At 38.1% G+C, this 24273-nt stretch overlaps 1 protein-coding gene across 7 annotated transcripts in view; it reads left to right on the forward strand.

Moving 5' to 3' along the window:
* Positions 1-24273, forward strand: part of LOC136885915 (uncharacterized) — a 446154-nt gene that overhangs the window by 405815 nt on the left and 16066 nt on the right. For all 7 annotated transcript variants that reach the window (XM_067158634.2, XM_067158618.2, XM_067158642.2 and 4 more), the window contains 2 exons: positions 8812-9084; positions 15917-16045. In XM_067158634.2, the coding sequence (XP_067014735.2) occupies positions 8812-9084; positions 15917-16045 (402 nt within the window). The remainder of the gene's footprint in view (positions 1-8811; positions 9085-15916; positions 16046-24273) is intronic.

Below are 24273 nucleotides of genomic sequence, written 5' to 3' on the forward strand. Positions count from 1 at the left end.
CCTAGATACTTCAGCCAATCTTCGTGCCTGCCACATTGTCTGTATATTCCACATTCCAGTTCTCGTGTCCGTATTCATGCTAAAAGTCAAATCCATTTTATCCATCCGGCTTCTATTCGTTGATGTTTCTGTAATAGGTTAATCTCGGGCGTGTAGGTTATTGGCCTTCAGCACCCAAAGCCTGGTGTAGGGGCTGCCTTCTAAGTAGCCAGGCCTACTGATTTTCTGTTGGGGTTTCTTCCCTTAGCCTTTGAATTTCCCACTTCTGACTACAAGGCAGCAGTTCCTATTCTATTTTCCCCACATAGGAGGGTTGCCTCGTCCGTCAGTTCCACCGTTCCGAAGTCTGTCTTCTCCACCTTCACTGCCATTGAGGTCTTCACCGTAACCCTGGCAAGGGACCCTTACATGGGACTACCAGCCGGGTCAGCTGGACCAAGGTTTTTTAAAGAGGTGTTACTCCTCTATCACTCGCCCTTTGTCCTGACTAATGACAGGCAGAGCCTGGCTTCTCAAACATTGGGCCCAGGTTGGTGGGTTTGGTCACATATGAACTGGGATCAAAAATGAACTTCGATTAGTTGATCTTAGATCAGTGTTAAGGCTTGCTCCCACCTAGTGGAATCGAATCGAACCGAACAGCCGAAATTTCCACTCGACCGCGCACATCTAGCTGAACAAAATCGGAACTGGATTCTAGGGTAAACTTCAGGCTTGCAATGGACGGTCTGATAGAAGGTGTAAGGAGGCAGAAAATTACGAGAGTTCGGAGAAGTTTCTGGGTGCATGAAATTAACAAGAGACAAATAGAGGGTATTCAAACTTGTTTGAAATGTTTATTACGCGATGAAGCTAAATCTCAATGGTAGGCTTACTTCAGAGTTACTGTATTGCAATTTCAACAACTATTTCAGAGAATAGAATGTAGCAGAAAAGTTCAATTTTACAGTGTGAAATACTATCTCAGATGCAATGGGAGTCAGTGATCATTTTAAAAACTACTTTAATGCAGTAGATTGCGTTCCGTGGCAGATGAAATCATTAATCGAGTTAGCCTCAACATTATTTTTTTTTTAAATTATTTGCTTTACATCGCACAGACACGGCTAGGTCTTAATGGCGACAGTGGGATATGAAAGGGCTAGGACCGAGGCCTTAATTAAGGTTCAAGCCCAGCATTTACCTGGTATGAAAATGGGAAACCACAGAAAACCATTTTCAGGGCTGCTAACAGTGGGTTTTGAACCCACTATCACCCAAGTGAAAACTCACACCTACGCGACCCTAATTGCACTGCCACAGCAGAGCAATTTTGTATACAGTAGCCTACTATTTGTTAGGAACATATATACGACAGTTTGAAACCTAGGGAATGCCATTTACAAAATCATTCACCGTAAATATAATAAACACGTAAAGATACATCCCATGTGAGATGTGAAGTCAATTGTTGTAGTGATATACTGTATGTGGACTCCAACATAACATGATTTTGTGATGAAGTCAACAGAATTTATGAAATAAATTGTATATAGACTACAGTAACCTACCACAAAATTGAATATTCTAATAAGTTTGTTTTTTTCATAGCCTTGCTTATTTCCTCCCAGGCATTATTTTGTTCATTGTTGCAGTAATGCTCATGGGTTTTGTAGTAGAGGAAATTATATTTTTGAACTAAACTGATAAGTTTTTTCATGTCTGGTATTAATAAGTTACTATCACAAAACAGAACGTTCCCGACCTTATCCAAGAAACAGCTGGCTTTCCTGCTGAAGCTGTTACACACGTGCCACTAAATGGTCATCTGAAAAATCTCAACCCGACCGTCTACGAAGTTGCATGAATCTTGAAAATTCTGTTCGATTCTGCTCCGCTGGTCGAAAACTATTATTGGCAGAGAATCGTGTTCGATTCGATTCGTGGTGATCGCCATCTCTATCTCCCATTTAAACACATGTTAAAAATTAATTCTGTTTGGTTTGATTCAATACCATTCTACCAGGTGTGAGCGGGCCTTTATACAACACAACACCGGTCTGATCTCAGATCATTTTTCGAACTTAGATTAAAACTGATCTCCAGTCAATGATGTTTATACAATCGGCCCTACTATTTGCCACTTTGCAGTTTCTTTATCAGGAAATTTGCCCTTGATGAATTTCCTTAGCATGCCGAAGTTGTAGACATCTCTCTTAGAATGAAGATTTTCTATTCATCTCCTGAAAAATTAGTTCAAAGATTTCAAAGTTTCATGAAGGAAAATGAACATGATAAACTTGAAGATGAATTTAACAGTTTACCCACGTAATAACTTCCCTTAATATGTGACCCTTTGCACAGAAAGGGGCCCTAAGTCAGTAATGGAAATTTTGCAGTAGATTTGAACAAAAGTGTCTGGAGTGTAAAAATTGCATTTCTTCGTTTTGACTTGACCTATGGGTCTTCTTAACAAACTAAGTTATGTAGCAGCTCAAGTCTTCACCACTCAATGTTGTGAAAACTTTGTTCAGTTGGTAAGAAAATAAATGGAAGCTGTAGTTGCGATTTTCTCAATTTACAGTTTTCTTAATAGGAACAGTCGATAATAAATATCTGCAGAAGTATTGCACCTAGAAGCATGAATTTTTATTTTTATTTTTTTTTACATGCCAATCTTATGCCATTTTTAGAACTACAAAAATCTCAAAATGGAAAAAACTAACTTTATGCGCCTTTCTGCACAACGGGTCACATATATTGCACATGGACCTAAAATTGATGTAAACTGGGCCAGTATTGCAGAGTTTAAAAAAGAAAGTGGACAAATGAAGAATGAAATCCTAAGCTATGTTGTATTTGCACATCTACACTGGAATTGCTTATGGTTCAGAAGATGTAAATGTCATAGGGAGAAGTATGCTTCAAGAAAACCCACTGATAAGCAGCTGTTGTGTTGTGTTTTTTTATTATGTTATTCCCTTGTAATTTCACAATGATATTTTTCAGATGTAACAGTAAAATATAATTTAAAAATTATAACATTTAAATAAGGAATGATGGAAGCATAACTTGTATTATAATTCATATTTTAATCTATGTTAAGTTTCCAGCTTTGTTAGTACAAGAAATTAAAATTTAATATTATGAACATTCACTCGAATTTCTAAAACCGCCACATTCCACATTGTTTTATTTCATACAGTACATTCTAACTAAAGTAAGTTATATTTCAAGATATGCTTCTTAGTTATGTTAATTCCTTACTGATTCCCACTAAGCCTCCGTGGCACAGGTGGCAGTGTGCCGGCCTCTCACCGCTGGGTTCCGTGGTTCAAATCCCTGTCGCTCCATGTGAGATTTGTGCTGGACAAAGCGGAAGCGGGACAGGTTTTACTCCGGGTATTCCAGTTCTCCCTGTCATATTTCATTCCAGCAACACACTCCAATATCATTTCATTTCATCTGCCATTCATTAATCATTGCCCCAGAGGAGTGCGACAGGCTTTGGCAGCAGGCACAATTCCTATCACCGCCGCTAGATGGGGCTTCATTCATTCCATTCCTGACCCGGTCACATGACTGGAAAACAGGCTGTTTATTACTAGTACTGATTCCCACTCCATCCACCAGGAACAACTACACATTGTTCCGTGTCTTCCGTCTCTTCTAGTTGCCCTACATACCTTTTGCTCTATGTAACTAATAAAAAAATTATGCTCTGCACAGGCAGATAATGTAATTATTTCAACTCTCTTCAAGGGATTTTTTTTTTTTTTCTTTTCAGTAAAATTCTGAATCTGTTGCACAATATTCTAAAAGCATTTTTGTTAATGTATGCCCAACCCTGCTCAAGTTTTTTTATTTTTCCTGCTTTTGTGTGAGATTCCCTTCATAAAGTTTCATGATTTTTTTTTTTTTTTTTGGTTAAACATCATCTGCAACTACTACATATGGCACTTTGATAGGACACCCCAGTAATTATTTTGGCAAAGGGAATTTGGCTAATTTATTGTGCACAATTGCATATGCCATACTATTTTTTAGTACACCCTATCACTTATTCGTCCATTTGATCCTACATCTACACGCAGAAATTTATATCTTGTATCAACTAGAGCTTGGTAACATTTTGCTACTTCCTCCTTTGTAACTGAAATAGTATGAACCCATGCATCTTGGTGGCTTTAATTCAACATGTTTTCCATTGAGAGCATCAAGGCAATTGGGAAAGTGTCATTTTTCTTCATACTGTTTGGATATTTCATGCCACTCATTTTCTGACGTCTGAAAAAAATGTTCAATGTAAGTTGCGGTGTACAAATTTTATAAAACTTACCAAACGATGTATAAAATAACCCTGTGCCGTGTAACATTTCTTTAAAGCACGGTTTAAATATAACACAGGTTTATTTTTTGAACTATATTGGTTTACATTTTACAAAAATTAGGCCTATAGTAGACCATTGTGGTATGGTGATGAACAGGCTTCGGATAATTATGAATCTTGGATATTGCGTAAGCAATTCCGTATTTGGAGTAGTTTTATCTTAATATTGTGAGAGATGTTCAGAGGAGACTGGATCTTTGGAACACCAAGTTTAAAGAATGTAACTTAACTGTGAGCAAGATCAAAACAGCGGTAATGAAAGTTAGGAGGACAAATACACCTTGTAACCTCACCCTCGAGGGAGAGAAGATTGAATGTGTGAATACCTTTAAATATATGGGGAGTACAATATCAAATGATGGAAGTGCCAAGAATGAAGTGTTGAACAGGGTGCAAAAAGGATTCAACTTCTTGCATCAAGTACGGAACATAGTATGGGACAAGGGAGTTCCTCAGAAGGCGAAACAGACCCTGTTTTAAGACATCTCTCGCCCTTCTTGATGTATAGTCTGGAGAGTTGGTCATACGTACGAGGGGGGATCAAATATAAATGGGATTTTTTTTTTATTATTTATTTTTTATTTAAATTTGTTTATTGAAAAACACAAGGCTATTACAGAGTATTTTTCCACATAGTTTCCTCCTTTGGAAATGCATTTGTCCCAGGGTATGGGCAGTTTTTTAATGCCCTCCTCATAGAAAGAAGAGGGTCGTGTCACCAGCCAGTTGGGCACAAAGTCTTCCACACTCTTGTCATCTTCAAATCGTTGCCCTCCACTAGAGCTTCTTTGAGCGGTCTGAACAAATGGAAATCGCAGGGCGATACATCCGGGCCGTAAGGAGGATGATCAAGTGTAGTCCAGTGCATTTCTTGTAGCTTGGAGACAGTTTAAGCTGCAATATTGGGCTGAGCATTGTCGTGGAGGAGGATGACCTGTCGAATCGGTTGGTCTCGTCTTTTGCGACGATATACACCCTCACCTTGTTCAACAGCTCGCAGTAGTGCATTGATTGCGCATCGCTCATGCAAAAAAAAAGAAAACAATCAGCAAAATGACACGCTGATCGAAAAAACGGTTGCAAGAACCTTGCCAGCTGACAGTCGAGTTTTGGCTTTCACTGGTGCTGCCTCCCCTTTCCTCCGTCACTCCTTACTGGTTTGTTTGGATTTGGGAGTGTAGTGGTGGACCTATGTTTCATCTCAAAAATGCATCACCTTCTTTCGCAAACCTTGCTGTAAGCCTCCGACAGATCTCCAAGTGTCTCAACTTCAGATTTTCAGTCGAAAGGCGAGAAACCCTTCTGGAACACACTTTACGGAATGTACGTAGTTTTTGATAATTCTTGACAGCTCCCATAACTGATTCCAACTTGTTCTGCAACTTCTGATACTCTCACCCGTCGATCGTCGTCAATAATGTCTTAAACCGCACTAATGTTTTTGTCTATAATGCTGGTCCAAGGACAGCGATTGTGTTGCTGATTTTCCACGTGTTCTCATCCTTCCTTGAACTTTTTGTGCCAGGCAAACACACGCGTCCGTGACAATGTTTGATCACCGAATTGTGCAGTCAATCTCTGGCAAATTTTTGCCACTGTAACTCCTTTACAAGATATTAGAATCATTCCGTATTTAATATAATTGAAGTATATAACTAGGATCTTGTAGATTCTTTAGAACAGTTAAGTCAACTATATTTTAAATCAATTGTATTAATTTGTATTATATACACACACATTTTCGCAACTGAAACAATTACAGACTGAATCATCAAGCTATTCACAGAGTTCCGTCGGCATTTGAAAACACAGTGCTGGACATTGAGTGTGTTGCGCTGATCTTCAGGAGCTAGCAATTCGCTTCAATCAAGCGACTTGTCTTCGACTTATACACAATTTTGGGACTTCATATTTATTAAATTGTGTTGTGACTTCGCACCTGATAATATATGCATACTGGCTCACTTAACTGTTCACCTCTTCTCATAAACATTTTGAGACAGTGCTGAACTTTGCGTGTGTTGTGCTACTATTCAGAAGGTCGCGCCTTACTTCATATAAGCGACTGACCTTCTACATCTACTAGATTTTACTATTTAAAATCGCACAGTGCCAATCCCCATTATCTTATTTTGCCTCTTCAACTGTTTTTGTGAACGACTCGTTCTTTAATTTCTTATTTACCTATGCATTGTTTTTGCATTTTATTCGGCTGATGATGACCCAGATTGGGGTCAAAACCGGTACCGCTTCCGCTTATAATTAAATATAAATGAAACACTACATTTCTTATTTATTTGTATTGAATAGGTTAAACTACGTTATTTGTTGTTTCAATTTAACTGCAGAAGATCTCGAGAAGCTGCTGATTGGTATGGACAAAGTCTTGGGTAAGGAGTACAAGATTAAAATAGATAAGTCCAAAACAAAAGTAATGGAGTGCAATCGAACGAAGGCAGGTGATGCAGGAAATATTAGATTAGGAAATGAAGTCTTAAAGGAAGTGGATGAATATTGTTACTTGGGTAGTAAAATAACTAACGATGGCAGAAGTAAGGAGGACAAAATGCAGACTAGCACAAGCAAGGAAGAGCTTTCTTAAGAAGAAAAATTTGCTCACTTCAGACATTGATATAGAAATTACAAATATCTTTTTGAAGACTTTTGTGTGGAGCGTGGCATTGTATGGAAGTGAAACATGGACAATAACTAGCTCAGAAAGAAAGAGAATAGAAGCTTTTGAAATGTGGTGTTACAGAAGAATGCTGAAGGTGAGATGGATAGATCGAATCACGAACGAAGAGATATTGAATCGAATTCGTGAGAGATTGATTTGGCCAAATTTGACGAGAAGAAGAGATTGAATGATAGGACACACCTTAAGACACCGAGGACTTGTTCAGTTGGTTTTTGAAGAAAGTGAAGATGGTAAGAACGGTAGGGGTAGACCAAGGTACGAATATGACAAGCAGATGTAGGATGCAATAATTATGTAGAAATTGAAAGGTTAGCACAGGATAGGGTGGCATGGAGGCTGTATCAAATCAGTCTATAGACTGATGACTCAAACAACAACAACATATTCTTTCTCTAGGACCAGAAGTAATAGTCTATTAATCCCAGTAATCCAGCACCCCCCTGCGCTGTGTTAATAAGCTAACCAGACAAAAAATTAAATCATGTTCTGGAGGCATCGTTCTGATACCATGTAACACTTCCTCCGGCTTTGAAAACCACCTTAATTTGGTAAGGAAGGGAGTCCACAAGTTTCTGAAGCTATGCCATATCCAGTTGTGGCCACTCACTGATTATGAGATCCAAAAGAGCCACTAAGTTGCAGGAATGCTGATGTCTGTATTTCATCCGCTGTGAACATAGCCATTGTCATCTTGGAAAATGGGATTGTTCCTAGTATACTCATTAAAAAGATGTTGAATAAAGGGCAACGTTTGGTCCCTGAGAATGTTGAAATGAACATCCCGGTCCTTTCTTATGTTCAGTGACCTGACTGAGTGGATCCAAGCCATAGTACGAAAAATATTCCCAACATCACAGAACCCTCTTCAGCCTGAACTACACCCTCCACACACTGTGGGTTAAACACCTCATTGTGCCGTCGGTGTATTCGACGCCGTGCGTCATTTAAAAACTATCAAAATAGCTATTCGTCGAAATACACTACATGTCTCTAGACAGCTACTGTCCATCTTCAGTGTTGTTTGGCCCATCGAAGATGTTCAGCTTTATGTGCTGCTGGGAGCAATGGCCTCTTACAAGGTACCCAAATTCAAATGTTCATTGCTTGCACTTTCATTCGGTATCTTTACTCGGAAACTGGTTGGGATGGACCTTCTCATTCACTAGCAGTAGCAATTCCTGTCTTGTTTGAAACCAATTTTAATTGACAACACACAACATTTGTCTCCAGTCTCTGTCAGTTGGGATCATTTTACAACCACAGTTTTTGCCGTCTTTCACGGCCATGAGTGGTACATCATTCCCTTTGATACACCAACGAATCGGGTAACTTCATTCACTGTGTGGTCATGGACATGTCCAAATATGAGAGCCCTCTTTGCCAGTCTGTCACGTCTTTTGTTTCGTCCTATCTTATTGCGAATTTCCATACAACTCGCACGCGCACACATGCACACACAGAGGATTACCTGGTAACAATGCAAATCATCTATATCACTCCAAAGTGACCAGTGTGCTCTTTCAAGGGGTTGACTATTTTTGTCTGGTGTGCACAGGCGACTGGAGATGGTCAACGATGATGATGATGATGTGCTATATAGCTGCACATACATAAAATTATTGATGTTTCACTGTTTGTTTGTAAAGTCACATTTATTTCATTTTCAAGTCGGGGAATGTCATGTTCTGGATTCTATAACACTATGCCTCTAGAAAGTGTACTAAATTTTAGGGCCTTTTTACAGGTCATGGAATACGAATGAGGTGTTCATAAAACAAGAAGTTGATTTATCTGATGGCATAATTGAGGATGACAACAGCATAGGAAATAGCAGTGTTGGAGAATCAGAGTTTTCGCAAATAAGGCAGCCTGACTTGAACAAGCAGGCTGGCAACAGACGTGGATCTACCGAGTTAAGTCAAGAACGGCTCCCTAAAAAGAGAAAAGCTGCTTTGGAACATGCTTACATCAGACCCCACTTGCCTGTCACAGCAAGACAGGTTCAGGAAGAAAAAAGGTAGTGTGCCATTTGATGTTTTTCATTTTAACATTGTTGAAGTTGTATATATAGCCTGTTTCTTTTGTAAGTAGTAGATTCTTGGAATTTAGGTATAAATTATTTGATGGGCTTGTGAATGCATTTTTATATGTCCTTTTTTGACCAAAACCTGTTCTTTTACCATTTTTGACATAAATATTTCAACATCTTTTGCAGAAATTTCTTTGTGTAACTTGGAAAGGTAACTTCTTTCAGAAGTCTTTCATTCATATTCTTTTGGGCAACAGTAGGCTAACAGAGGTATTTTCACAAGGACAGTTCCTCACAAATGATCAGTCGATGTTGGCGTAACCAATGAATAGAGCCCTGCACGGATGCGGATATCTGCAGATATCCGCGAAGTTAGTCTTGCTGGATACAAACTGTATGGCAGTGCAGATAATTTGCTGATAATTTCTAAATAGTAACATTTACTGATTTTCACTCGGGTATACTCTTGTTTCTGCTTGTGGTTAGGCGACCCTTGACATTGGAATGGGAGAATGGTGATGTATAAAGAGCCTTGATACCATAAAGCCATAAATCTGACCTAAGCCTAACTGGATACAGCCCACAGTTAGTGGAAGGAAGGAAGGAAGGAAGGAAGAAAGGTCAATACGTCGGTAGTTGTCCCTCATAAACTTACGACTTTAGGGGTTTTGGTGCCAGGTCTATTGTATTATGTTAACAGATCTATCTGTTTCAATACCTTGGGTGTAACATACTTTAGTTAAATATTTAAATTATCCATGGATAACCATTTTGCGGATGCGGAGCGGATGCAAATATTATTTTGTATATCCGCGCAGGGCTCTACCAATGAATGTTACAGAGCTAGCTACTAGTAGAAATGTAAGGATGCCAAATGCATTCATATTTTGTACTATATAGAATCTTATTTTCTTCATACATTATCAAAAGAATACTGATAGTTCTGTGCCCCCCTTTTAACAAGGAAGGACTATATTGAGCCTAAATTGAATATGCTTTTAAAGTGAATATATAACCAAATACACTATAAACAATACTGGACACTTCAGTATTCTCCCATACTGAACTGAGAGACATGTTAACAGTGGCGCACCTGGCGGCCTAACCTTAAACATCAGGCAGCAATATTGAAACTGCAAAAGTTGAATGTTAAAATAAGTAGAAAAAATGAAATCAAATCATTTCTGCTTCGTTCTACTACAAAAGTTGAATGTTTATACTGACAGAAATACTGAAACTCAATAATGATTTAGTTTTGTCCGAATCCTTGGCTTAATAGTCAGCGTTGAGGCCTTCGATTCAGAAGGTCCCTGATCCGATTTCCAGTGGGATTGGGGATTTTAATTGTGTCTAATTAATTCTTCTGGCTCGGGGACTAGGTTTTTATGTTTGTTCAACACTTTTCTCTTCATATTCAGACAACACACTACACTTCCAACAACCGCAGTAACACGCATTAGTGATTATTAGAACTTGGATTTTTGGTATTAAAATGTTATTTAGCTGCCTAAAATAGAATCTCAAATAAGTTCTAAAATATTTTTAGGCAGCATCAATTTTACACATTTTAATAGACATCAATTAAAATACCATGTTTATTTGGCTAAATTGTTAATAACTCGTTAGGGGAAAATATAAATCAGGTTTCACTCACCTCTTTGCTACAAAAGTCTCAGAATTTTACCATCCGATGTGAAATAGGGTAACTCCTGTAATCACTTTTTAATTAAATATGGCTTGGAACCTCAGCAAATGGGAATACCAAACTTTTCTCGCAAAATTACATTGACGTTTTGTTTTTCCAGCAGGTCATTGGGTACAGTCTCTTGCTTAGTGACAGGCTACATGAGTGTTCGCTGCGGGAGGTTCTTGAGGCTTTCTGGGGAGTGTGGTTTTAACAGCTTTCCGATTTTAATATTTATTTTAAGATATTGAACACGAGTCGGCAAATATCTTATTTTATTGGAATTTATTAAAAACATTTTAACCGTTGTAGGGATAAAAATACGAATTGTATATATTGAACCCTTTGGTCCACTCCGAAGGATACCTACCTTTTCCTTACCTATCAGCAAAATTTCATGAGATCTGTCTCTTGGGTCGCATCGGGTTCTTCGTCACGTGCTGAGTTAAAGGTAGGGTTCAGTAATCCTAATCTATCTACTCAAATGTAAGGTCTTATTCATAAAATATCTGTATTTTTATTTAGGAAAACTTTACTGAAGAAACTAATAATTTGAAATCCATGTATAATTCGTACTCTCTCCTGTCCACTCTACCACAATCATTTTACACTTAGGGACCGAACGCTGGTTTGAGCCTTTGACTTAACTGCCTGATGGGCATCTTTACTAGAAACCATTGTCTCAATTATTAACTAAAGAAAGAAAGTAAGTATGGAAATCCTTAAATTCGGCTTCCATGTGAGACTACATGTACCTTCATAATGATTCTTGATGGTCCAGCCCTCATAACAGGAACTTTGGGCTCTGGGTATAATTAAGGCAGTCCAATCGGTGTGTGCCACTCACTGGTTATACGGCATGGACCCATAATTGAATCGATGTGACCTGCGGCTATGTCATGGACCGACCTCTACTTTAAGTTACTTTAAAGTCATTGTGGATGAATACTGCAAGGAAAATGATGCTACAATGGCATATGGTCCTAATCTAAGTCCCTGAGGTTGATGACCCCATGACCATTTCTAAGCTGAAAGGCTAAACACAATTAAGTTACATCGGTTGATGACCAAAGTTTCCACTTTACTAACCCCAGCGCATTTACTGCTCAATCAGTCAAAGTCAAATAATGCAACAACAACAATGCTCACAATACTTTGTGGCAGTAAAATCCATTACCTTCGGATATGTCCCCTTAATCGTTACGTTTAAATATTCCCAGAAAAATAAACTCTGGTAGACCAGAGATTTTATTAGATCATAAAGAGATAAATATCCTTTCATCAACATATGACCAGTTGAATGAATTTATTTTGTGCATCTATCTATCTATCTATCTCCACTTGCTGTGTATTGTGAAACATAAGCTGCATTGTTTGAAAGCACTATTACAGTATTCTTACAAGAAATGTGGAGGGAGATATGGGAGGCAACAGATAAGCATAGAATGTCTCAGCGATTGCACTGGTTTCAAAATATCTACTATCACTACTACTAAACATTTTCATTCCTCCCCTAAAGGGGGAGGCAGGCCTCTTAGACAGTTACGCCGTCTCTCAGGCCGGGAGTTTGTTACAGTGAAGGAGATGTGTGGAGAAGGTGAGGGGGGGTGGCCATGGCCTACACTACGAACTGTCCTGCATTCGCCTTAGTGCAGGAGAATGGAAAACCACGGAAAACCATTCTCAGGACAGCTGATGGGTTGGGCCAGGCATGAAGTCCAGCTCTGTGCCCCTGTCCCGTCTTCCAAAGGCAGAGGCGTAGAGCCACGGTAGAGCCGTGCAACCTCTCCTCTGTTCGGTTGGCCGGTCAGAGTACAGAGCTATTGGACCACGGACAAGCCGTGGCCTCTTAAGGGACGAAACCCAAGGGCCAAAACCCACTCTGCATCTACCGACGTCAAAATATCCTGTTATTTCTTGTACCATATGCAGTCTGCTGTTAATCTTTTACTGCTGATTGAGGGTTCAGGGAGGGTTGAATGGAAATACCTTACGTGAACATGTACAGTCCTGTATTTCCAGGTGTGGATATTTATCGTCTTGCACAATTAGCAAAAACTTGTCATTACATTTTTTGGAATTCCAGTCCTATAATGTAAAATTGGATTATTGACAGTCAGCTCATGTACAATTAACAAGGATGAGAGTGCTTGTGTACGTGAATGTCTGAATGATAGGCCCTTCATTGCTAATTTCAGTGTGCAAAAAGTACATTCTGAACATACAGTACAGTTTGTATTGTTAGGTCAATTATGTCATCTGACTCAACAGAGAAGAAAAAATGTTAACAATTCTCTTTACAGGATAATTGTTTTTCTCTAAATGGTACATTTGAGTTACACTACAGTTAATGTAAAAATTCAGGATTTCTGACAAGGTAGGCCTTAGTAAAAACTCAACTTCCTCTTTTACAATTCCATGTATAGAATGGTTTGTTACTGGTATATTCAGTTGAACGAAAAATAGTTTCGTGAACCAAAGTTTTTTTTTTTTTTTTTTGTTTTTTTTACTGATATTTGACTGTATAAAGATATGGATGTACTTAAATAGAACAAATCTATAGTGTCCCTGTCATATGATAAAACGTAAAAACATGCTAACGTGTTGGTGTGTGACACTTGTATTTCTTATACGACGGCTGTAAATAAAATAGTGGCAACATAGTCCAAACACTCGCAGGAGATCAGGCGTACGCAAATAGTATATTGGAGCAGTCAGCTGGCACTGTTGTCGATGTGTAGTGTGCATATGACGGGCATCCATTTGGGAGTGTTGTTGCTGCATGGCATTGAAGTGATGAGTGTTGATTTCAATACTATAAAGCATCAACAAAAAATACCAGAAAGATGGACAGTGGCGGTTAATACCTAACAAAGTCGTGTACAAAGAGCTAGAACCCATTACGGATACTATGCGTAAGATGAGACTGGGATTCTTTGGACATATCATGAGGATGCAGGATTCGAGACTTCTGAAACAACTAGTACAACACAATCTCGTCTCAAAAAATACCACAACAGGATGTAAATGGATCAGAGAAGTAAGAGAGGATCTGAAGGAAATAGGCCTTACAACAGAAGACACCACAAATAAGATAAAAATGAATACAAAACTCAAGAATACAAACCTCTGCTTTACCCTTACACAAAACAAACCAACAACACGTACATTTTCAACTGAGGAAAGGGCACGAAGATCAGAGCGTCTGAAGAAGTACTGGGAGGACCGCAAAGCCCGAACAATCCCTCCAAAGAGACCTGAACGACGGACTGACTAAAGTGATCCTATGTGGTCATAAAAGAAGAAGAAGAAGAAGAAGAAGAAAGCATGTTTTCAAAAGGTGATCAGCGTTCTTGGATTAAAATTGAAGTTGCCCATGGCAGAAATGAAGCTTATGGCGAGAATGCATTACTTTATAGGATGGTTGCATTATCGGTCAAGGCGTTTCTTACGGGTCGGAATGAGACCGGATTTGCACCGCACAGGTCGGCTGTCAATTCCTCAGGATCAGATTGACATCTTGAGTGGTCTCATTTCTGTAGACCATTGATGGACTGACAGGGAATTGTCTATAGAGGTTGGTCTCAATCATCAAATGATGTGGCACATACTGACGAAGTCTTAACACGAGGGAAATTGCGTCCCGTTAGGTTCCATATCAACTCCCGATGTACAGAAATGGCACCAGTATGCACTAGCTGGCATCCACCTGGATGAAACTGCAACAAAAGAGACTCATTTCTGCAGCGAATTGTTGCCATTGATATGTGGGCACGAGCCTGCGAGCCTAAATTAAAGCGTCAATCAAATGAAGATGTCACCCAGGTTAGCCGCCCCCACAGAAATTTTGACAGGAAGCCAGTTGGGTGAAGCTTATGCTGATTGTGGTGTAGGACTACAAGGGCTTACGCTTAGGCTTCTGATTGAGCTCACCTGCATACACCCAGCGTCAGTGGGTAGGGTCTGACACATCCCACCCTGACGAGTCTAGTGTTAGCCCTAAGACAAAACGCTGGTTAATAGAGCAAACGCCTGAAAAGCCTTACATCTGATATGTTGCTGTGCCTCAGCGACTAACCGTCAACAGTGACTGCTACTGCCGATTTCTGGAGCAACATCTGTGTTTGGGCTATGTGGCACAAACATCTACGTTTTTTATAGCCCTATTTTGTTGTATGACAACACACATTGTCATGTTACAAACAATGTCAAACTCTCATTGCAATGGTGGCCATGGGAGGTCTTGGAACACCTTCCGTACTCTCTTCACACGAGTCCTTGTGACTTCGACCTGTTTTCAAAGTTGAATGAACTCCTCCGAGGGCGCTCCGTGGCTGTCATCAACAGAGAACTCTTTGCCAACGGTCCCAGCAGCTACCCAACATTTGGCAAAATGTAATAGACTTTGCAGGTGACTACACTGAAGGAATCTAATGGAGTTGTACTTGTTAATTCATTAAATATTGCTTTCTATCAATATTGCCACTACTTTATTTACAGTCCTCGTATAATATCACATTATCATGTCTCTTGTTTACACACCAATCAAATGCACTGCCAAGAAAAATTAACTGGGCTGTTCTTATCAAATGTTTCGCATAGTTTTTCCTGTTAAAAGCCTGTGTATAATTCTGTTGTTTAAAAGTGAGATATACTTCTGGAATCGAAGTGAAAGCTTAACTAGAATAATGACTTGGAGGTTGTAGAGAATATTAAGTGCTTATTGGTGAGTGTTAGTGAAAAAACACCAAAGGAATTTTGAATTAGATGGATTAAGCTCTTATAAAATAGGAAGGTTGCTGTTTGGTCTTTGTGTAAGTTAATTTTCTATTCTGCCAATTTGAAAGCTGCCAATAAATAAATTATGCTATTGGAGAAGTAGGAAAATCAATGCAGACGTTTAGACATGTTTAAAAACCTTTTTTAGCGAACAACATGTAGGGACTTCATATTGGGTTTCTCTCAAAGCTAGCAGCATGGTTTTCAACATTTTAAAATTTGAAAACTGTGTTATAAATTTTACATACTTGTTGTTAAAAAAAAAAAACCTGACATCATTTAGAAACATTTTCTTGACTTGGGTGGTGAATTTGCTTTGAATGGAATAGATACTTAAGGATACTTTGAATGTTACAGTTCAGTGGTTGAATCTCAACCTGAGCAAGTTTGGGATCCTATCTCAACAGAGTCGGCTGAGCAGTCCAAAAGAAAGAGTCAAGAAACTCCTTATGGAACTCAGAAGGAGAGTATTGCACACCAGAAAGAGTAAGTACGTCAGTGCAAGGTTTTGTCATTTTTAGAGCAACATTTTGAGGTGATATTTGTCTTATTTGTTACTTTGTTTCAGAATTTTTTTTTTCCATAAGCCCTGTTTATGAATGAGAAGTAAAAAGGCATGGATATTTGTATGCTCCAAACAAAATATTCTTGTTTCTTAGTATTGCATATAATTCAGATAGAATTGATTAACTGTAAATTGATAGCATATTACTCCCTATTTAAAATTGTATGCTTCTGCTGGAACTACACAGTGCATTATGTCCTTCTAGTGCAGGTTAGAATGAATTTATTACTTTCTTGGACCTGTCTGTCATATCCTGGGCTTTGACAATATGAAAGTGACTGAGGTATGCATGATGCTAGTAATCCCATTCCTTGTGCAACCAGTCCCTATTATGAGTGGTGTGAAAATGTTACTCATAGGATCAGTTGGTGTGTGCATTTCAGTGAGCTTGGCAGACTGATATGGAATAGCAACTTCTCGCTTGTTCAGGAAACTACCTTTCTCCTCATTTCCCTGGTCACCTCTGCAGTGATGCTTAGGCTATCTATGGCACCTGGCGGCAGAGCTGTTGAGTTTCTAACCAGCCTTCGGGCTGAGTACTCAGCGTTCATACATTTAAAATTGTAGGTGTGTTGAAAAGTATTTACCAATAAGTAATTTTGTATCACTTTGCGCTGTTTTCTGCTGATCTTTTATGTGTTGGACCAACTTTAACACAGATTGTCTGGTGTTCGTTGAAGTTCAGCACCAATATCTTCAATATTTCTTTTGTTTAAATTAGCTTATGAATAAGGCCCAGATTTTTTAGGTTTTTATAAAAGCAATTTTAGCCTTTCATTACCGCATACCAGTAGAATGTACCTGTCATTGATGGGGTGATAGTTGGCAATGTCGCCGACTTTTGTTTGTACCCTTCATTGGCATGTAATTTTTAAGCAGCAACCTTCACACTCTCTGGTATACAGACTGAAGTAGTAGGACATACCAAGAACCGGCCAAATACCCAGCCAAATATTGCTCAGCTTGGGTGTGCTGTGGAATGCTTACTTCAACACATAAGTCAAATTTCATGGAAAACAATTAGTTACAAAGAAAATGCATATTTTTTTTTGTGTGTGTAGATAACTGAATATTTAGTGCCCATACAGGGCTTTTTATTTGGTGATTAAAATATGCGTAAGTTCAGTTAATACCTCGTATTAATGGTCGCCATTTAGGAAATTTTAATTATTGAAAAATTAGAATACTTTTATTATTGATCTGACTATCTGAGGTATATTCATAGCAAATTTTAGCTCATTCAGTCCTGTAGGTTAGGAATGATTGAGCAAGAAATGAAGAGAAACCCTCTTGTTTTTAACTACTACATGTCTTTTAAAATTAATTTTCCAAATTTTATGTTTGTATGTCATTGTCTTGAAACAAAACATGTACATGTACAGTGTACCCGTCATTTAGTTCCACACCTCTCATATTAAATAACTAGCTGATGTACCCGTGCTTCGCTACGGGATTCTCAGAAAGACTGACTTGGTGGTTTTCCTAACTGAATTCAACATAGGTCATTACAAAAACGTCAGTAGGAATGTAGCGATTGAAAGCAATGTTATCATATAAAATACTCGATCAAATGAAAAACCGCACACTTTCTCACTTTCAACAAACAGTACTACAGTGCCGATCTGGGAGTCCAAAGTTCCAGAGCTGGAATAACCAGGTCGCAGGCTGCCGTGAACACTCCTCTGTCATTATTCCGTTAAATATGCACACTACTCATTCCAATCAGTGCCTCAGAGTAGGGATTGTATAGCTTGAATACTATGATAAACCAGTGTGTTACGTACCAGATATATCAGAAAATGTATGAACCAAAGGAATGGCATGCTAAAGAAGAAAGTTATCTTACACCCCAGCTACTTCCCGCCAATATACAGGCAGGCTGTTACAGTCGGTACGACCAGGCGAGTTGCCGTGTGGTTAGGGGCGCGCAGCTGTGAGCTTGCATCTGGGAGATAGTGGATTCGAACCCCACTGCCGGCAAACCTGAAGATGGTATTCGGGAGATAGTGGGTTCGAGCCCCACTGTCGGCAGCCCTGACGATGGTTTTCCGTGGTTTCCAATTTTCACACCAGTCACATCAGGCTGTACCTTAAAGCCAAGGCCGCTTCCTTCACACCACTATTCATTTCCTATCCCATTGTCGCCATAAGACCTACCTGTGTCGGTGCGACGTCAAGCAAATTAAAAAAACCTCGGTACGCTGCAGTAATGCTATCTATTGGGGATGAGAGGAAACAGAAGACAAAAAGCACATCACAACAAACAATGGTCAATGTAATGTTATTGTTGATAAAGTTTATGAGCTTTCTATATTGCAGGCCTTCACATTAGTTTTCTTTCGACTCTGTGATATTAGGGTGTCCTATAAAATTATTTATATCGTAGACTGTAGTTCCTTATTCTCAGACTTTACATACCGATTTTCACTAAATTCTGTTTACCCATTTTCTCGTGACTCTGCGCTGATATGGACTTAGTAACAAAAATTCAAATTCATGAATATCTCTGATTATATGCGGTATGGTAACAATGTATAAGACATAAGTGATTGGAAGTTTAATAACTTCTTACATAACTACTACTATCTTACGACATAACTAAAGTTATGTTAGTTATGTAGTATTTATCGATACGACCACTAATAACATAAATAACTTATTTGAGAATTACATTTCAGGCCTTCCCCTAAACTACCATTTCACTCAACGTGAATAAAATAATTTGTAGCCTAGATTGCAGTGGTTCATCACCCGACATTACATACCGATTTTCATTCAATTCTCTTTAGCCGTTTTCTATTGATGCGTGTACAGACAGACAGAAATTATGGAAAAGTAAAAAATGCATTTCCTTGTAACTGTGGACATGACAGATACAGAAATATCATTCATTTCAAATTCTGAGTAATGCACAGGCAAAACACTTATTTTATATATAGATTACATTTCAGGACTTCCCTTAAACTACCATTTCACTCAGTGATAGCCTAGAGTATAGCGACCTATTCCCCGACTTTGCATACCAATTTTCGTGAAGATACGACCACTAATAAAATAAATATTTGACAATTAAATTTTAGGCCTTCCCCTAAACTACCATTTTTCTCAGCGTGTATAGCCTATATTGTAGCGAATTATTTCCAATCTTTGTCTAGCGATTTTCATTAAGACATGACCACTAATAACATAAATATTTGAGAATTAAATTTTAGGCCCTCCCCTAAACTACCATTTCACTCAGCGTGATTAAAATAATTTATAGCCTAGATTGTAGCGGTTCATCACCTGACTTTACATTCCGATTTTCATTAAATTATCTTCAGCCGTTTTCCCGTGATGCGTGTACATACATACAGACAGACAGACAGAAATTACGGAAAAGTAAAAAATGCATTTTCTTGTTACTGTGGACATGACCGATACAGAAATGCCATTCTTTTCAAATTCTGAGCAATGTACAGACAAAACTCTTATTTTATATACATAGATAATTTAAAAAGGAGTCTCTAACAACGGTCTCCCTCTTTTTCTTACCCTCGACGACCCAATCCATTATTCTCCTAGATAACCAGGCCTCCTCCACTCGCCTCACATGACCCACCGCCAGAGCTGGTTGATATATACTTCATCCATCGTCCTCCTGTCATTCTTCTCACATGTTTGTACCAGCAGTCATTCTTACTACGTTCATTGCTGTTATTTCTAACTTATGAGATGAGTAAAATATCCTGAATCCACACAGCCTCCACTTCCATACAGTAAATTCATTCTAAAATCAAACAGTTTAAAGATAATTTTGTATGATAGTCTGGCAGCCACTTGTTTGCTATAGGGCTGTATAAAAATGTAAGCTAAAATCTGTAATGTTGTTTGATACATATTAAATTGAGATTATTTTAAATCCTACAAATATGTGCTTGATATTATTATTTTTCAAACATTTACTCAAGTTCAATGTACTACAGTTTGAATTTCACATTCCTGCTGTGTTTTAAATTTATAAACTAAAAATACTGTTTAGTAAGGTCATAAATTTTCATTTTATTTCTCCCAGATTTATCAGTAGCCTTGGAGTTTTAAGTGCTCTTGACATTCCCTTGTTAGCAATTTGAGGAAAATTAAGAAAGATAATTTAGTATGGAATATTTCTGGTGTACGAAACCTATACACAGATGGACGTACTTACGGAAAAACATAGACCATCAGTATGTCAACTGTCGCCTTCGTGTCATTGAGCTTAAGTCAGGACAAATAGAAATGACTAGTGTGACGATTCTCTCTAAATCACACGTAATAGGCATGGCGTGCATGTTCTCCACCGCCTGCAGTGCTGTTGTCTGTGTAAAGGCAGGTAGGTGTGTGCGCGTTTTGTCAGCTTAAAGCAGAAGTGTAAACATTTTTCAGTTTTTTCGTTAGTTATATATGCGCAAAATATCTGCCGTTAATATTTTATGAACTGAAAAGTGAAAAATATTAAGTATTTGAGAAATAGGGCGTATACTTCGGCATACATTTCAAATTACTATTTCATGTGAATGTGCCTACAACGTACTATGTACTTGGTTGCAAGTTGGGTTACAATAAACAGCTGAATGAAAAACTTTTTTTTTTTTTTTTTTCATCCCCAAAAGACTACACTCCAAGGGGTTAAAAGCTATTTCACAACAATATTTGCCTTTGAACGATAAGTCGTATCTGCGATCTACATTTTACGGCCAAACTTATCGAAAAATGTGACTGTTTCATTATTAGTGGTGAAAAAGTGGAAATTCCAAGACAGAGATGTAAACTGGATCCCACAGCAGTCTCGCACATATTTCCAAATCTTTCAAAATAGTTATCACGAAACATCATAGTAAGAAGGTCTGCTTATCAATGCCAGTCTACCAAATCAGATGTTCCTTCCCCTCATGATTATTCCATACTGGACCCCCCTAGTATTAGCTCTGTAGGCTGTAGTGCTGATGTCATTTCAAAGGTTAGTGCTCATAATTAGAGGGAATTCATCTTAAAAAAGAGAATTAAGCATCTCCAGAGGAAGGTTACTTTTGTTTGCAGAAGATTAAAAGAAGAAAAGAATGTTCAACTAGATTGGGGGCTTCAAGAAATTAAGTCATTTAATAAACAGCTAAATACCTCTATTGAAAGACGAAGTAGGAAACAGAAGATAATAATTGATACCATATTGAAGAGCAAAACTAACAATTCAAAAGGCATGTGTAATGATGACGAACTTCTACTGGAAGCACTCCTATTGGAAATTAAGTCCCCAAAAGTTTATAGACATTGTAGACAGCATGACCTTCTGCCACTCCCATCACCATCACATCTTTGCAGACTGTTGAAAGGCCTGAAGTGTCAATACGGTATCAATTATCATTCATTCAGTGCCATTTCTGAAACCTTTAACACTTAAGAAGATGACATGTTAGGAATAAGAATATTAGATGAAGTGAAGCTAAAAGAACAACTAAATTTATTGGCACTTCTTTAAAAATAGATGGATATGTAGACTATGATGATCTCACACCAGAAAATCAACAAGCAAATATTGCAAATCATGCCCTAGTTTTTGTTTGTACCACTCTTAAAGCACTGGGTACAACCTATTGCAATATAAACAAGTCGTAATTCCACACCTGGTAACATGGTGACATACTGTCAAAAATAATAATCCAGTTATTATTCAGCTGAAAAATGCTGAGATGTACATTGTTGGATTTTTGTGTGATGGGAGTCGGGCAAGAACATTTGGCAACATCCTTGGTATCAGTAACTCAGTAACTTCAGTGTAAGCATTCCAAATCCTATGAGTTCCTCCAGAAAGGTTTGGACATTTTCAAATGCAGTTCATATCCCAAAATGCATTGCCAAAGAAAATTATATACACAGAGTCAGCTTCAACTACTACAGGCTAGTTTATGAAAATCATACCCTCCACAATGTTGCAGGCTTGTGAGTATGTCCAAAAATAACATCATTGCATCCTAACAGTTTTTGGAAAATGAATGCTCGTTTGGTGCTCCACTTATTCAGCAGGGCTATGGCAAATGCGATACTTTTTTTTTAGAAACGGTCACATCAACAGTTTTGAAGGACGTGAAGTCTCAGAGATTTAAACAAGGGGCCTGAATGATGTTTTTTGATGCACTGAATGCCAAAACTCCTAACAAAGCATTATTTCCTGATTGCCAGATATCTTATCGTTTGTGTGAAATGAGTGAGATTTTAAAAGTACCAAACAATACATTCATCTCTGAGAGTACTCTTGAATCAATCAGTCACTACTGATCTGCATTTAGGGCAGCCACCCAGTTGGCAGATTCCCTATCTGTTGTTTTCCTAGCCCTTAAATTATTTCAAAGAAATTAGAAATTTATTGAACATCTCCCTTGGTAAGTTATTCCAATATCTAACTCCCCTTCCTATAAACAAATATTTGCCCCAATTTGTCCTCTTCAATTCCAACTTTATCTCCATATTGTGATTATTCCTACTTTTAAAAACACCACTCAAACTTATTCGTCTACTAATGTCATTCTCATATTTCAGGTTCCCTATGGGAATCAACATCTATATCACATACCACTTAGTCGAACAGCTAGTCTTCTTTCCCCCAAGTCTTCCCAGCCCAAATTTTGCAACATTTTTGTAACGCTGCTCTTTTGTCAGAATCACCCAGGACAAATCAGGCTGCTTTTCTTTGGATTTTTTTTATCCTTGTGTGTGACACTTAAAAGAACAAATAGAACTTGCACAGTATTTTTGGAGCTGTGGTTTTTCTTATGTGCTTACAAGCAAATTAAACCAAGACCCCTTGGAAAGGCACTGGTATCTTATGATCCATAAGCTGTCATGATCACCCTTCTATAGTGGATTTTTTTAATCTACGCTTGTTACAACAATTAGTGTATGTCCCACTAAGAAATGCCCTACCTAAAGGAAGTAATTGCCAGTCTCAAGTTGAAGTAGCTTTAACATCATTTTTCAGTCAGATTAGAGCCATGGCAATAGCTGTTGTCAAAGAGAATGCCAAAATCATAAGTACAGCTCAGGAAGAAATTTGCAGCAAGCTTACCTTTGATCAGCCACCATTATCCGGTTGAGAAGATGAACCAGTAGCTTCTTTCACCAGTTCAAAAAATTAATGTAATTAATCACTTCTGTGGATATACAGTAGAATCCCTATTTAACGTTTTTACAGGGACCAGATATTTTTAACCTTAAATGGGGTTTACCTTAAATCAAGGTTTCAGTAGAAAGCACACCTTTTCCAGAGATCTTTGCCTGTGTTAACATAAATTGTACTTTCATACATTATTTACATAGTGACCGCAATAAAACAGGGAGATATCTACCCTACACACTGTACTGTAGTTACAGCTTTGTTCGGTGAGTGCTAAAGATTACCCTTGTGTTAAATTTTTTCCTTAGAAAATTCAGTGATCCATTAAATTTGGCAGTCAGTGTAGTTGCACGCCTCTTAAAACTTTGTCTCCCTCTAAGTCTCTTTGTTGGTTAAGAAATTGTTTTGAATGTTATTAAGGAATATGTTCACTATTATTCCTGATAATGGTGAGCCCTTGGTTAACCCTTCCTTTTGACAGATTTTTGTTGGTGAATGCAAAACCGCTTCAGTTTAAGGTTGTTCTTATAACGTTATAAATTAAGTTCCATAAAAGTCGGGAACGATATCTAACTCGCACAAAAACACATTAAAATCGGTATGAAATGGCAATTGGTTTGTTTAAACATTTTCGCGGATGTTACTCATTAGCACGTATTTTTTAATTCCAATAGTCTGAACACTGATATTCAGTTTCGTTCTTAAAAACTTGTACGGCGTCACTCCAGAGGCTTGTGGCAAAAATTTTCATACTTCAAATGGCGTCACCTTACCTAGGTTTACGTATTGTGAAAACATATTTCAAGCTCCCTGTAGAATAATGATAACCTTTTCACTATAAATTTAAATGGAAACAGCGTTTCTGAAATTTAACAAGACTCGAAAGTACATAATCTAAACTCTGAAATTAGTTATGCACACCGGGGTATCTTGAGAAGAAATATCACATTCTTATTTTATTTCAGTACATAATATTAAAATTAAGCAATTGTTTACTTCGGCCTTTATTTCTAAGGAGTTGAC

This window comes from Anabrus simplex, chromosome 1 (genome assembly GCF_040414725.1).
Source record: "Anabrus simplex isolate iqAnaSimp1 chromosome 1, ASM4041472v1, whole genome shotgun sequence".
In the NCBI taxonomy this organism is placed as follows: Eukaryota; Metazoa; Arthropoda; class Insecta; order Orthoptera; family Tettigoniidae; genus Anabrus; species Anabrus simplex.